Raw genomic sequence first — 15,500 nt, forward strand, 5'->3', positions numbered from 1 at the left:
CTTTGTGTCAGAGAAATTCAGAGAAATGTGAATCAAATGTAACACTGTTCACGATGCGGTCGATATAAACTTGAAATGTTAAAATGCTCAAGCTTAAAGTATAAACAAGCAATAAAGTTCTACAAGCTGGAGAACCCCTTTGAGCCCTGGAAATTAAAGCAGATGTTTGTGAGAAAGAGTGTAATGCTAATCTGAGCTGATACTGCCCGACCAACAAGCTTCTGATTGTTGTCTGACTGAAGATGAAGCCTGTTTGCAGCAAGAGGAAGTAACCATAGACGGTGTGTGTGTGTGTGTGTGGGGGGGGGGGGGGGGGGGGGGGGGGGGGGACCACCAAAATCCTGTGAGTTTGAAGGCATTTTTGAGACTCAAAATGTGGATTTAGTGGAAGTTGGTTAGGTTTAGGGTAAGGTCAGGGTTAGGCAAAGCATTATGTCAATGAGATCCCACAACGATATAAATACACATGTGTGTGTGTGTGTGTGTGTGTGTGTGTGTGTGTGTGTGTGTGTGTGTGATATGATATGATAAGAGAGTATTGCAAGAAAGCTATACACATCAACACACACTGTGAGCTGAGTGTAAAGCTGTGTCAGCACATTCAGTTCTCAATTGATTTGGTAATATTTAGCAAGAGTGATCTCTGTCATGAAGATTTTAACACATAATATGAGCCTAAAGTGCACAGCTAATAAACAGAATAAATATTTGGTTGTTCATCTAAACAACATATGACGTCATGATCAGTCATCTAATCAACAAATACATTAATTTCTCTCAATAAATCCAAGCAATTTCTCCTTATTGAAATGCTGTAATGCTCTCTGGCACTTATCTTTATATTACACCAGTACCGGGTATTTGGGTGGTTTTTATCTGCTATTGGACTGGATTTGTCAAACAGAACTGTCAAGCACAGATACAAGGTTGTGTTGCTCTAAATGAATTTGAAAAAGTCTAAAACAGTATTTAAGGATAGAATGATGTTGTTCTTTTCTTAAAACAATGGTATTTGTGATCTGCAAAAGGGTCTGACTATTGCAATATTATTGTAAAGGGAAATGTCATCATTTACAGTAATGTACAAAAGTGTTGACCCATTGGCTTCAAAAATGGAAACATGTGCAATGATTTATTGAAACATGTACAAAAAATACATGGAAATATAGTATATGAGGCAATAACAGAGTTTGTATAATTCTAATGAACTTCACAGTCAATATGAAATCATCCTTATTCTTCAGCACAACCCATCAACCATCTGAGGCAAGCTTTCTTGTAAAATTTTAATGTAGTCTTCAGGAATAGTTTTCTAGGCTTCTTGAACGATATTCCAAAGCTCTGTGGATGTTGGCCTCCTTTTACTTCAATCTCAGTCACAGGCTCTGGTGCAAGGTTCCAGTTTCTAATCTGCAAAATGTTCATGCAAGGAGGCTCTCAAGTGAGTTTATCTCATATGACTTTTGCTTAGGTTGGATTTTGCTCATATTCAATATTTATAGTTATCCTTTTCAGTTGTTTTCCTGTCCCATGTTGTCTGTGTTTAGTCTGTTTTTCTACCATGTTTAGAAAGTCTGGTCTTTATGTTTGTTTACCTTTTGTCTATGTCAGATTTGTGTGTCTCGGCCTCCTGTCCCGTGTGCATTGTGTTCACTTTTGCTTCCCCTGTTTCATATGTCAAATTCAGTTCACCTGTGTTCCCTGCTGTTTTCTAATTACCTTGTGTGTATTTAAGGCCTCAGTTTTCATCAGTTCTTTGTTGCATTCTCCCCATAGGTTATAGTTCTAGTGTTCTATAGTTTGTTTTTTGTGTTTTTATAAGTTTTATAAGCGGTCTGTGGAGTTTACCCTTTGCCTCTGGAGTCCTGCATATTACCTGCCTGTAGTGATAGTGTGATGAAGCCCCGTGAATGTGTCCAATCTTTCCAGACAATTGCTTTGCAAAAACAATTGTTCAGCAGCTCCAGCAATTGAACCGCTCCAAAATGAGCTGTTCAAAAGTGCTGACATCTGCTGGTCAGTCAATGTACAGCAGTGATAATACATGTGGGCTACATACCAGTGGATATGCAAACATAATGAAGCATCATTTGCAGAATATACATATGGTCCTGTATAATTTAATACACATACATGCACACACAGACTTCGTTTGGACACGCCCTCTTTACTCAACACAAGCCTCTGGGCTTCAGTGTCAGACGTAACATCACTACCTACCTGCCACACAGCATCATTGAGACTGTATGTTGTACATCAACAGGCAGCTCTATCACAACCAGAACACCAGCCCATCAGTAGTTTGCTTTGTTTTCAAACAGACAACAGTCTAAGTGAACTCCATACGTCACTACAAACCACGTGCCAATGTTCAGTCCACTCACTGGTCAGATGTGTCTGGGACAGGAGCAACTGAAGTAAATACAGGAAGAAGTGCTGTTTTCTGGACTACTGAAGAACATGGAGAACTTACATTCATTCCACGGATATTTGCTAGCCTGTACAGACCCTTGCACATCTACAGTAACTTGCCACATCCCAGAATACAAAGCATATGATGTTTTCTAGTTCAAACTTATAATGTACACCTGGTAGTTAAGTCGAGGTTAGATCACGCTTAGATCATAAACAAAGCGCTCTGGAGTTTTATGGAACTGTACCGTGTCTACACCATAGTGCAATTATTATGTTCACACTTGCATAATTGCTCTTTGCAAAGGGGGGAAACAAACCAGTTTGACTTACACAGACTAAACACTGCAGATGTAATAACATCTTTAGTTAAACTGCAGGAATGTCTTAAAGATATAAAGACCTGCATGACCTCTAATTTTCTGCTTTTAAATTCAGATAAAACTGAGGTTATTGTACTCGGCCCTGGTATCCAACCAGATTCTTACTCTGGATGGCATTACCTTGGCCTCCAGTAACACTGAGGTATGTTGGAGTCATTTTTGACCAGGATATCTCCTTCAATGCGCACATGAAACAAATATGGAGGACTGCTTTCTTCCATTTGCACAATATCTGTAAAATTACAAACATCCTGACTTGGAGAGATGCTAAAAAATTAGTTTATGCATTTCTTACTCCCAGACTGGACTACTATAGTTCATTATTATCAGGCTGTCCTAAAAACTGCCTGAAAAGCCTTCCGTCGATCCAAAATGCTGCAGCGGTTTTGCTGACAGAAACTAGAAAGTAAGTGTATATTTCTCCCATACTGGCTTCTCTTCACTGGTTCCCACCAGTCTGTATTTAATCATTAATTATCATTATTCTCTGTATGTCTTCCACAGTCTGTTTTTCTCCCATCACCTCCAACCAGTTGCAGCAGATGGCCCCTCCCTGAGCCTGGTTCGTCAGAGGTTTCTTTCCACTAAAAGAGAGTTTTTTCTTCCCACTGTTGCCAAATCCTTGCTTAGATGGGGTCATTTGATTGTTGTGGTTTCTCTCAAATATTGTAGGGTCTTTACCTTAAAATATAAAGGGCCTTGAGGGAATTGTTGTATTTTGGTGCCTTGTATGAATAACTTTGAATGGAATTAAAATTGGGGGGAAAGGGTCACATCTCTTGCGTCTGGGTGCCGTTTCCCCCTCTGGGGGCGAGGGTACCTGGACCCGGGGTATAGAGTATGGTTGGGGAGTGCGATTGTGTGTACATGTGCATATATGTCTATTCCTACGTTGGATGAGTGTTTGTATATGTGTGCATGAGGGTGGGAATGCATGTTTGTGTCTGTGTGTGCCTGTTTGTCTGTGTTTATATGTCAGGTCAGGTCTTAGACTCCACCTCCCTGGGAACACCCAGGCCCTCCAAAGTGTGGAGGCCTATCTCCCCTCACCACACTCCCTGCCGGTGACTGATGCCCTCAGGGGTCGGTGCATTGGTGGTTCTTGGTGTCCGGGGCTGGGCGCTCAGGTATACACCAGCTCACTCCCGGTGGCTACTTGGCGGGGCCTGGTGCCTGTCGCTCGGTCAGGCCTCTTCCGGGGCAAAGGGGGCCCTCGAACCTCCGGCCTCGGGGCCTGCAGCTCGGTTCACTCTGGCACAGCTGGCTGCCGGCAGAGCCGGCGGGCGTGCCAGTGCAGCCCCCTCTGGCTTCTGCTCCGTGGCTACTGGGTGACCCCTCGTCTGGGGATCTCCTCAGCCCTTCCCAGGAGGGTGGCACGGATGCCCCTCCGGTGGTACTCCTTGGGCTCTCGCACTCTGGGGTCCCTGGATGTCTGGAGCCTGGATCTCCTCCATGCCTGCTTCATGCCCTGGGGGACGGGGCTATGGCCCTCCACACCCTCTAGCAGACCGTTACATGGGAAAACCTTCTGTATACAAGCGCGCTGATCCACACGGGTGTGCACATGGGTGTTCACTGTTCATAGACATAAACTACACCTTTCTTAGCTGCTACTTCAAAGCACATTGTGCGCTGTCTGTGCTGCACAACAACATTCAATATTTAGTATTTATTGCTGTTTACACTTAGCTAGATTAACATGATGGTGTTGTGTTTAGTATGTTGCTTTGTTTTTTTTTTGCTTGTTTTCTATTCTTTTTCTCTCAATAGGTGATCCAGGAGATTTTTTTTTTCTCTTTGTCTTTGTAAGTGCCCTTTCTCACTGTCCCTCTTCCCTTCTGTTTTTCTTTTCCTTCCTCTCTTTCTTTCTCCCTTTCCTATCCTCCAATCATGTCTGTCTCATCTGTAACTACTGAAAATAAAATAAATAATAACAACAAAAGTTGATCAAATGGACCAATACGGCAATGCCATGATGATCCATTTGGCAAAATAAATCCATTTGGTATCCTTGTTGGTCTTCAGACAACAATTCTGACGGCTAAAGAACCAAATGGGACAGACAAAAAAAAAAAAAAAAAGAATTAAAATTGAACATAGATGCACAAGCACAAAACATTTCTCATTTTTATTGTAAATGTCATAATGAATTCTGTTTAATGCTTTAAAATGGTACATTTTCCTGTTCCTAACAGCATATTCTTTTTTCTTTATTTAGTAAGAACACAGGCAATGTACAGTTTTCAAGCAACTATATGAACAGTGATGCTGGCTTCAGAGCCGATGGTAGTATGTATATTGTTTATAAACCAGAAAAAAAAGAAGCACATCAGCAACAAATAACAAGTGGAAAGCATCTGTGTTAAAAATATCCGGGACATGAAATGGAGAAAGTTACAGCCTTTTGATTTAAAAGTGTTGATTTCATCAAGTAATCAAGAAGAGTGCATTTACTCAAGACTGATTGACATTAAACATCTGTTAAGTTAAAAAAAATATTTTCTGATATTTTACATTATCATTAAAAAAACTGCATCTGTATTTACTCTGATTATCTTTGTGTATTACTAAAATTTGTTTGACTACCATGAACTAGTGTGTCAAATTTCAAGAACTTATGCTGTTAGGTCTGAACACTGGTCAAATATGACTTATTTGGCAGATTGTGACTGAAGTAATGTAGAGTTTTATCTCATCAATATGAATCTGACAACAGCTTTGACATGAACCACAGGAACATTTTGGGGACACTAGTTCTTTGAAATCTCAAGATTGATTGAATTCTTATACATCACATCCATTTTTCTATTCCAATCATGGTATGAATTAACCCATTTACGTAATCAAACTTTACTGATCTCCAACTTGAATCGTAAAACAATTGCAAACACTGATACATAAAATTTCTAAAACTCATTTCTTGTACTTTTTGTGGACATGTTGCTTCTGCTGTTTTGACTAACAGAAATGTATCTCTTTAACTTTGGGAAGCGCTTCACCAGGAGCTGCCTGAAATAGTTCTGGAATTTCTTCCCAACAAACGTGTAGAAGACGGGACTGATGCAAAAGTAAATGTTGGCAATGTTACGCGTGATTTGAAGCGCATAGCCGAGTTTCTGTTCTTCCTCACAGCTAGTTGGTTCATCATACATCAGTACAATGTTAAAAGGGGTCCAGCACATGAAAAACAACAGGACAATGATGAATATCAGCCGGACTGTCTTGAACCTTGTCACAATCTTGGACGACACAACAGTGATTGTGATTCTTGCATAGCAATAGACAATTACAACCAATGGGAAGATAAAGAAAAGGAAAAGCTGAATGTAAAACCCAAAAAATCTCAACGCATCCACATCAATATTTGGAATATAACCAGGATATTCTTGACACAGAGTTTTGTTATCAAAATTTGAAGTAAAAATTTTATGCAGAATCATTGGTTTGATACATGCCAAACCACTGACTACCCACACCACAGCACAGGACAATACTGCATACCTTTGATTTCTCACTTGTGATGGACACACTGAGTATACAACTGCAAGGTGTCGGTCAAAGGTAAGAAGAGCTAGGAAGAGGACAGAGCTATAAAACCCTAGATAGTAGACGCTGCCAACAATCTTGCACATAGCGGTGCCAAAGATCCAGTTGGAGAGTTGCATGTAGACTGCCATGAATGGAAGACTACTCGCGAAGATCAGGGAGGACGCCACCAGGTTCAACAGCAAGATGTTGGTCACAGTGGTCAGCTGTTCAAACCTAAAAGGGAGTCAACATGAAAAGTTATTATATGTGAAAAATGACTCATAAGTAAAGCATTATAAAACAGCTGTATTTTACTCTGAGCTCAGGAGGTTTACAAACAACTGGGGTCTGTTATTGTTTAGTGATACGTTTTTCAGGAGTGGATCATACCGTAGAATCTGAGTAATGGTGTATTTTAGGAGGGCACAAAGAAATTCAATAGGAACTTCATGTGGGGATCATAGAATTAGAGCAGAAAAAGACGATATTTCTAGATTCTCGACTTGATGGAAAATAAGTACGTTCGACCTCCACAAAGTTGTAGATCAGAGTTCACAGCATTATTACATTATTATACACACATCATTATGTACTATTCAACCATAAGAGCAAAGACTTAAACTCAGAAACCTTTTTGTCTCTCTCTCTCTATATACATACATAAATATATACAGTGGAACCCTGACTTACGAAATTAATTAGTTCCCGAGGGTCTTTCGTAAGTCGAAATTTTTTCTAAGTCAAAGCACCCATCGCGCCTTTTGAGTGAACGATAGGCTAATTGCTAACTGCAACAACAATACGTCGTTCAAGTGGAACAGTGAAGCGCAAGTACGACAGCAAAGGGGTTGTCACATGATTCGAAAGGCATTGTGGGCATTGTGGGCTCAGCCAATCAGAGCCAGCGGATTTCGTTACACGGGCATTTTGCCGTAACACGGGCAGAAATATTGCCGTTAAGTGCCTTCGTTAAATGGGGTATTCGTAAGTCGGGGTTCCACTGTGTATATATATATATATATACATATATATATGTATATATATGTGTGTGTGTGTGTGTGTGTGTGTGTGTGTAAATGGGTAAAGACTGAAACTTATCAGATTGCAATAATTTTAATTTTACTTGTTATTTGCTATTTGAAGGAAAGTCTAAGAGTAAAATAATACTTTTCCTAATTTTTCTTTGCATTTGTCCAAATCCAGGCTGTAATTAAAACTAAGAGAATTGGTATTAATATGAACCTTACTACTGCCCTAGAAATGGGAAATATATTTATCTTGAGGTTCAATAGTTAGCACTAGACGGTAGATTGAGTAGATTGTACCTGAGGGACAGAATTGGACATTTACCATACTCCACCATACATACCAGCCCTTCTCTGTGATTTTATGGAGATTACCACTTTCGAATTGCTTCTACTTTGTTATAGTACCACTAACAACTGACAGTGGCATCTTTACTAGCAAGCAAATGTCGCTATTTGGACCTTGTTGAACAGCTGGCGTCTTATCCTTGTACCATATCTATCCCAGCTACCATAGGGTAGCATGTCTTTAGACCATGTGAGGAATCTGGAGCTGGAGTGAACCCATGCACACGCATGCAGAACATGCATGTTCTGTAGCTCTTGCTCTGATCCAGAGGCAACACTCTTCCACACAGGCCGGCTTGGTGTGAGGCAGTTGTTTTAAACACTGAACATCCATGCTGCCACAGGAGTCTATTTTACCTTGACCATTAACACTTTTATGTAAACTTTCTATCAAAGGAACCTCATTATCTCAGTCTTTGAATATAGCAGATGGTGGGAATCATCCACTGCAACATATTTTAGGGACTGCCTGACAGTAAATAAATGGGAAAAGAGATTAAATTATAGCTAACCACTGGAAACAATCCACCACCAATAGATAAAGAAAAAATTGTCAAGTCAATAGTGTGCTGAAGAAGCAGTTAGAAACCAAAGAAGCCTGACAGAAACGCGACATAGATCTGGTGCTCTTGCTCTGAATCATAAACTTTTCGATCCAGCGGAGATTTTGTTGAATTTCTCCCTAACATTGCTTATTGTGTTTTCTGTGAACACCAAAAACATCTTTAGATGGCCTGCTCACAAAGGTAGAACTGGAGAAAAGACGTCTGGTAGACAGTGACAGAATACCTCAGGGGCTGGAAAGAAGATGCTCTACCTTCTAAATAGTCACTGTCTTCCACTGTCTGTGGGGTGGGGGTGGGTGGGGGGTATGGCTTTATCATGTTACCCTGGTCTGTTGTATTTTTTTTTTTTTTTTTTTTGCCTGTCCCATTTGGTTCTTTAGCCGTCAGAATTGCTGTCTGAAGACCAACACGGATACCCAATGGATTTATTTTGCCAAATGGATCATCGAGGCCTTGCCGTATTGGTCCATTTGATCGACCTTTGTTGTTATTATTTATTTTATTTTATTTTCAGTTGTTACAGACGGGACAGACATGACTGGGGGATAGGAAAGGGAGAAAGAAAGCGAGGAAGGAAAAGAAAAACAGAAGGGAAGAGGGACAGTGAAAAAGGGCACTTAAAAAGAGAAAGAAAAAAAAATCTCCTGGATCACCTGTTGAGAGAAAAAGAAGAGAAAACAAGCAAAAAAAACATACTAAACACAACACCATCGCATTAATCTAGCTAAGAATAAACAGCAGTAAATACTAAATATTGAATGTTGTTGTGCAGCACGCAGGATCGACAGCGCACAGTGTGCTTTGAAGTAGCAGCCAAGAAAGGTGTAGTTTATGTCTACGAACAGTGAACACCCGTGTGCACACCTGTGTGGATCAGCGCGCTTGTATTCAAAAGGTTTCCCCATGTAATGGTCTGCTAGAGGGTGTAGGGAGCCATAGCCCCGTCCCCCAGGGCATGAAGCAGGCATGGAGGAGATCCAGGCTCCAGACATCCAGAGGCCCCAGAGTGCGAGAGCCCAAGGAGTACCACCGGAGGGGCATCCGTGCCACCCTCCTGGGAAGGGCTGAGGAGATCCCCAGACGAGGGGTCACCCAGTAGCCACAGAGCAGAAGCCAGAGGGGGCTGCACTGGCGTGCCCGCTGGCTCTGCCGGCAGCCAGCTGTGCCAGAGTGAACCGAGCCGCAGGCCCAGAGGCCGGCGGCCCGAGGGCCCCCCACGTCCCGGAAGAGGCCTGACCGAGCAACAGGTGCCAGGCCCCGCCAAGTAGCCACCGGGAGTGAGCTGGTACATACCTGAGTGCCCAGCCCTGGACACCAAGAACCACCAATGCACCGACCCCTGAGAGCATCAGTTACCGGCAGGGAGTGTGGTGAGGGGAGATAGGCCTCCACACTTTGGAGGGCCTGGGTGTTCCCAGAGAGGTGGAGTCTAAGACCTGACCTGACATATAGACACAGACAAACAGGCACACACAGACACAAACATGCATTCCCACCCTCATGCACACATATACAAACACTCAGCACTCACCCAACGTAAGGATAGACATAAATGGACATGTACACACAATCACACTCCCCAAACATACTCTATACCCCGGGTCCAGGTACCCTCGCCCCCAGAGGGGGAAACGGCACCTAGAACCAAGAGATGTTACCCTTTCCCCCGGGGTGGAGGCAAGCAGACCGCCCCAGGCTCTGCAGCAGCAGGGAGGCCAATCGGACGGCCAACACCTCCTCCCAGCCCCCCGCCCCGATGGCCAGCAGAGAACGGGGGTGTGTGAAGACCCCATACCTCCCTCCTCCCGCTCATGTGTAGTGTTGCTGCGTGTTGTTCTAAAGTGCATTTAAAATACGGGAGGGCATGGTGCTGCTGCCAGAGAGCAGCAGGTGTTAGCACGGCCCCTCCCGAGAACCCTCAATGTCTACATGGATTTAAAATTGAGAGGTGGGCACCGGCGCCAGAGGTAGGGTTGAATACACAGACCGTTCTCTGGACGCCGTCAACGTGGCCACCCTCAAGGCCCTATATATATGTGTGTGTTATGAGAGTGTGAGTAATGTGGATGTCTAAGTTGTGGAATAAAATTGAGGCACAGGTGGCCAGAAGGGGACAGAGGGGGGGGGGATGCCTCCCCTGCACCCTGGTGACACACCCGCACCCCAAGGCCCTACCTGTGTGGGTGGGTGTGGTGGAGCAGGAAGAGGGAGGCAGCCGGGGATGGGGAGGAAAAGAAGGGAGGGGCAAGATGCCCCTCCCTTGGGCCAGTTCCCCCGCTGACCCCAGTAGGCACCCCCGTCCTCTGGTACCCACCAAGGCAAGGGAGCCCAGGCCCATCCAGACCGGGGCCTACGGCAGCAGCACCGCCAAGCCCCACAGGACCCGGGGCAGCCCACCCTACCCCACCGCAGAGGAAACTGTACCCACCCCTCTGTTGTATTTCTGACAACCGCATGACATTTTGTGTCAAATCCACCTCTGCCTCAAATGGGCTAAAAGCCTGTCATGCTCCTCTCTTGTGTTGCATACTTTGTCCATTTTTCAGTGAAAAATGTCCAAGTGGAATTCTTTTGGAGTATATAAAGATTAATATAAATTGCTACCAAATTTTTATTTATATTTGTGTTTGTTTGTTTTATGTCCTTTCACCTTTTATTATGAACGTATGACCTTTTATGACCAGTTTAGTATAACATTATATTGGTGCTTCATAAAAAGTTTAAATTAATTATCAAGAAACATGACGGCTGAAAAAGTTTCCATTCAGTTCACTGTGTAGTTGTTTATAGTGAAAGAAACTGAAATGCAATCTTTAAACTCTTTATGTTTTTTTTAATATTATAGTTTTATCTTTCATTTAAAGTTCCCATTGTAAGTTAAACAGAGATGTAAGAATTTTCGGAAGTCTGAAAAGTACATTGTTTTTTGTTTGTTTTGTTTTGTTTTGTTTTCTTTGAAGCATAAATGTCCTGTTTTCCAAAGCACCTCAGTCAGGCAGAGTCTCCTTTCCAGTACCCTGGTGTAGACCTAACCATTGAGACTGAGAAATGTTATCCCCCTAATATTAGATCACACTCTTTAATTTCCACTTCTTTAAAAAGGACATAATCCCAACTTCCACGCAACATTACAGAGAGATGTCAGCCAAAACAGCCAGACAACATCCAGAGCCGCGAGAAACTCAGGATGACTTTCATTCACCCCATTAGTCCTGCCACCAAGGAGCTGTTTAACCTCTTCAGTGACCTCACTCCCAGTCTAGCCAGTTTGTCTCGATCACTAGCTCAGATTCCTTTCCCATGAGAGGTGTAATGCTCTGTGTCCCAAAAGTTAGTTTCAATTCTTATGCCCACAACTGCAGCTCAACTGTCAAAGTACCACACCCCTAAAACACCTCCTGGGAATGTTCTGCTAGCCCGACGGGAAAAATGTAGGTCATAGTCACTGGTGGTGTGCGGCTCAGTACTGAAATATAAATTCCTCCGATATCGAATATTTATATTCTAGAGTCAATTATCATATTAAAATATTAATATTTTTATAATTTGGGGTTAATTTGTAGTTGATCATAAAAAGGAACACAGTGGAAAATAACTAGATTATTGGGATTGTCTAAATGATTGATGGGAACCATTTCTTTTTCCGCCTGTCATAGCAATATGCGAAACACAGCTGCATAAATGCTTCAGGCTCACGTGTGCTCACTCGATCATAAGCAGAGACACGTGTGGAGCTATTTCACCTTCACAAACAGCCAAGATGCAGTTTGTGAAACATCGGGCAAGACCACAAACCTTGTCAAACACAAAAAAGTCAATAACAACACAGAATAAGATGAGTTTGTGATGAGGTAAACTGATGAGGAGGAGAGGGACAGGTGCTGCTAAAGAGAGACAGCCATCACTCATGGAGTCCTTTGGTGCTGCAGGCAGGCTCTATCCAGGTACAGAGGGAGAAAATTTTGAACTGTTGGCGACATGTAGCACTACTGCTGAATATTGGAAATTGATATATGTCTAGACTTAGGCTTTTTGTTGATGTTTAAACTCCCCCTCATCCTTAAAACCTATTTGTTCAAATTAGTAAATATGGTAATAAAATAAATGCTACAATAAATAGCTGTATGAGTTTAGCTTGAAGTAATATGTGTGACCCTGAGATCATCTCGCATCAATTCATTTGGCCTAGATTTAGCCAGGTATGGTTGTAGAGTAGAACATTTAATAAATGCTAGGTAGCATTACAAAGTACAGAGCAGTTGCAGTAAAACAGCCAATGTGGACTTTAAAAAATAAAAATTCAACTCAGAAATATGTCATACATAGATAAAAAGACATATCTTTAAATTTATTCGAAATTGTAGTAATATTTTCAATCAATCACATTTTTTGAGTGATTCTAAATTCAGTGTTTTTAAATCCTGTATAATAATTCTTCATAATTAAGCATTATGAAATGTATGATTTTATATACAGTACTTTTTATTTAAGTCAAGTCAGATGGCTTTATTGTCATTATAACTATGTGCAGTGGTACAGTACACAGTGAAGCGAGACAGTGTTCCTCCAAAACCATGATGCTGCAAGCTACAAGTTTTGCACAAAAAAATGCACAAAAAAAACAGTGCAATGTCAGACGGTACAGAACGATACAGACACAAAACAGTGCAACAGAAATGTGCAAAAGACTGAGCAGTGTGCAAAGAGTAACTTGATGTATGAAGGTGTGTGGTTGTGCACGTGTGTATGACATTGTGCAAATAAGTGCTTGGTAGTGACGTGTATGAAGGTATCCCACATTAGTAAATTGGTATGGCCCGGATCTGGCCCACACAATGTGCTTATACATAGCCCACATACCGTAAAGAATGACGGCCCTTTGGTGGCCCAGATCTGGTTTGCCAGAGGTGGGCCACACATGGGCCAGCACAAGGCCAGTTGCAGAAACACTGGTGGCCCTGTGCTGGCCCAGAACAGTTTCAGCTAATGTGTACCTTAATTAAGCCATGAAATAACAACATGTGCCAGAACATATTATTGCAAAAGTAACATGAAGAAACTCTGTTCAGACAGTGAATGGACTTATTCTTATATAGTGCTTTTCTACTCTCCCGGATTACTCAAAGTGCTCTATACAACATTCAACCAATCACACACTTTCTCTAAAATGAGTGCTTTCTAACTACATTCATACACATTCACACTCTTGACATGCAGACTGGAAGAGCCAGGGATCAAACCACTAACCTGCCGATCAGTAGGTGACCTGCTTTACCACCCATGTGGAAAATATATATATAAATCTTATAAAGTTTGTATCTGTCTTGTGTGAAACTTGTATGAAAAGCATACAAGAGTGAAAACAGAGATAAGATCCCTTGAAAAATTATATAAATGAAACTTGTATGTTTTGGATACTTACTAAAACAATATATGAAAGTGGCCACTTTCATGAGTAAATCATATAAGCCTTTTATGATTCACTATATGAAGCAGGCCACATCTGATGCAAGCCTTTTATAAGTTTTTCCTATTTCTTTTCCATATGGGCACCTAAGCTACAGCCACCCACTGGTAAACATGAGTAAACCGTTACTAGGTTTTGGATAAAGTGTACACTCACAAACCTGTCAAACCTGCATTTGAAATGTTGGCTACCATAGCAGTATAGTATTGCAACATGGCATTTGGGTCTTCTAACTAAAATAGGAAAATAGGAACATAAATAGTGCCATCATTGCCAGACCTGACATACACTCTGCCATGACACCAGTCAGTCAGAAGTGCCATCTTGATGCCAGATCCGGGCCAGACCTGTTTTCTATGAGCCTGGGCCACATACACCAAACCACAATCAGGTCAGATGTGGCATGGCATCACATTAACAGTGCCATCTACGCCAGGCCTGGGATGTGTGGGAAGTGTGTGTGTGTCAGTCCAGTCACTGAATCTTCAGGAGTCTGATGGTTTGGGGAAAGAAACTGTGTCTCTGTCTGGCAGTGAGGGCCCGAACGCTGTAGTACCTCTTGCCAGAAGGCAGCATTGTGGAGAGTGTCTGTGAGGGGTGTGTGAGGTCCTCCACAATGCTGGTGGCTTTGTGGATGCAGGGGGTGCAATAAGTGTCTGATTTTCCAAATCTGGTATAGCACATCACTAGTAGCCAAAGAAAATATAGATCATAGTCATCTGCTCTTGTAGTATGAGGAAGTTGTGTATAAAAATAGTTCGCCCTCCCTTATTTGTATTTATTTTTTCAGATTAGATAATATTTTTTTTGAGATGCAGTGTAAAATGTCTGGAGGGTCAAACAGTAAAGTTTGACCCTCCAGTTTGACAGACTTGTGTTTTTTTAAGCAGTGATGTACGTAAATTCACCCACAAGATGGATTATGCAATGACAAAAAGAGTTGGATGACGTTTGTCTGGACTGTGGGACACGTAAGCTGCTTTTCTCTTGTATCTCTTACAAAATAGCTGCTTGAAGTTTTTTTACCAGAAGTGACAGATATTGCCAAATCAGCAAACACTAACAGGTTAGTCATGTCAGCTATGCACTCATCTTCAATTGCCAGTTAAAGTTTGTGAAACTTAGGATTGTTCTATATCATAGAAACATGTAGAAAAGAAGAAGTGAGTGAAAATTTGTGTCCCTGCCAAAACGTTTGACCACAACTGTAGGAATTTGAGCCTAAATTTATATTGAAAGTTTTTGTAAATAACAGCTTATGTGAAATAACAGCTTATGTGAATACATAAAATCGAACAAGTGAAACCAGTAATTAATAAAACCACAAAGTTTTGTTGGACAACTCACCTGTAGATGATGATGAGGACTATGCTATTGACAATAAGATTGAAGACAAACATGAAGTAGTACTCGATGGACAGTTGAGCTCCCAAAATATTGTCACCGTCCCTGTTGCATGGTTCAGCTACTAAAAACCCAGTGCTGTCATAATATTCATATGTTGGAGTTTCCATCGTCATCTCAAATGTTAACAGAGAAATCTCTCTGTCAAATGCTTGAAGAAAAGTCTGTCACAAATGGAAACCCAACTGTGGTGCAGTGTGCTTTGTGGCTCAGCTGCAGAAGTAGGGGTGGAGCAGTTGGTTTGGGGTGTGGTATCAGGGGAGGCTGATTCACACAGCTGACTTCCATCATCTGACCATGTCTCCCCATCTGAGTATGTTACAACTGTTCATGGCATGAAGCAGGGGGAGGGCAGCTGCTGCAAAGA

The 15,500-nt window shown here is 41.9% G+C and overlaps 1 protein-coding gene across 1 annotated transcript; it reads right to left on the reverse strand.

Annotated features, from left to right (window-relative positions):
• Positions 1 to 5,701: 5,701 nt before the first annotated feature.
• On the reverse strand, positions 5,702 to 15,243 carry LOC134634193 (C-C chemokine receptor type 1-like). Its single transcript, XM_063483253.1, has 2 exons — positions 15,077 to 15,243; positions 5,702 to 6,557 (listed from the first exon to the last, which is right to left on the reverse strand). Exons 1-2 carry the CDS (start codon positions 15,241 to 15,243, stop codon positions 5,702 to 5,704), a joined length of 1,023 nt encoding a protein of 340 aa, XP_063339323.1.
• Positions 15,244 to 15,500: the final 257 nt, after the last annotated feature.

Source organism: Pelmatolapia mariae, linkage group LG9, assembly GCF_036321145.2.
Source record: "Pelmatolapia mariae isolate MD_Pm_ZW linkage group LG9, Pm_UMD_F_2, whole genome shotgun sequence".
Taxonomy (NCBI): domain Eukaryota; kingdom Metazoa; phylum Chordata; class Actinopteri; order Cichliformes; family Cichlidae; genus Pelmatolapia; species Pelmatolapia mariae.

Excerpts from the sequence above, each read along its gene's own strand:
- LOC134634193 (XM_063483253.1), bottom strand. The coding sequence starts at position 15,243 with ATGGAAACTCCAACATATGAATATTATGACAGCACTGGGTTTTTAGTA. Across the intron at positions 6,558-15,076 it reads GTCCTCATCATCATCTACAG|GTTTGAACAGCTGACCACTG; the intron begins GTGAGTTGTCCA and ends ACTCCCTTTTAG.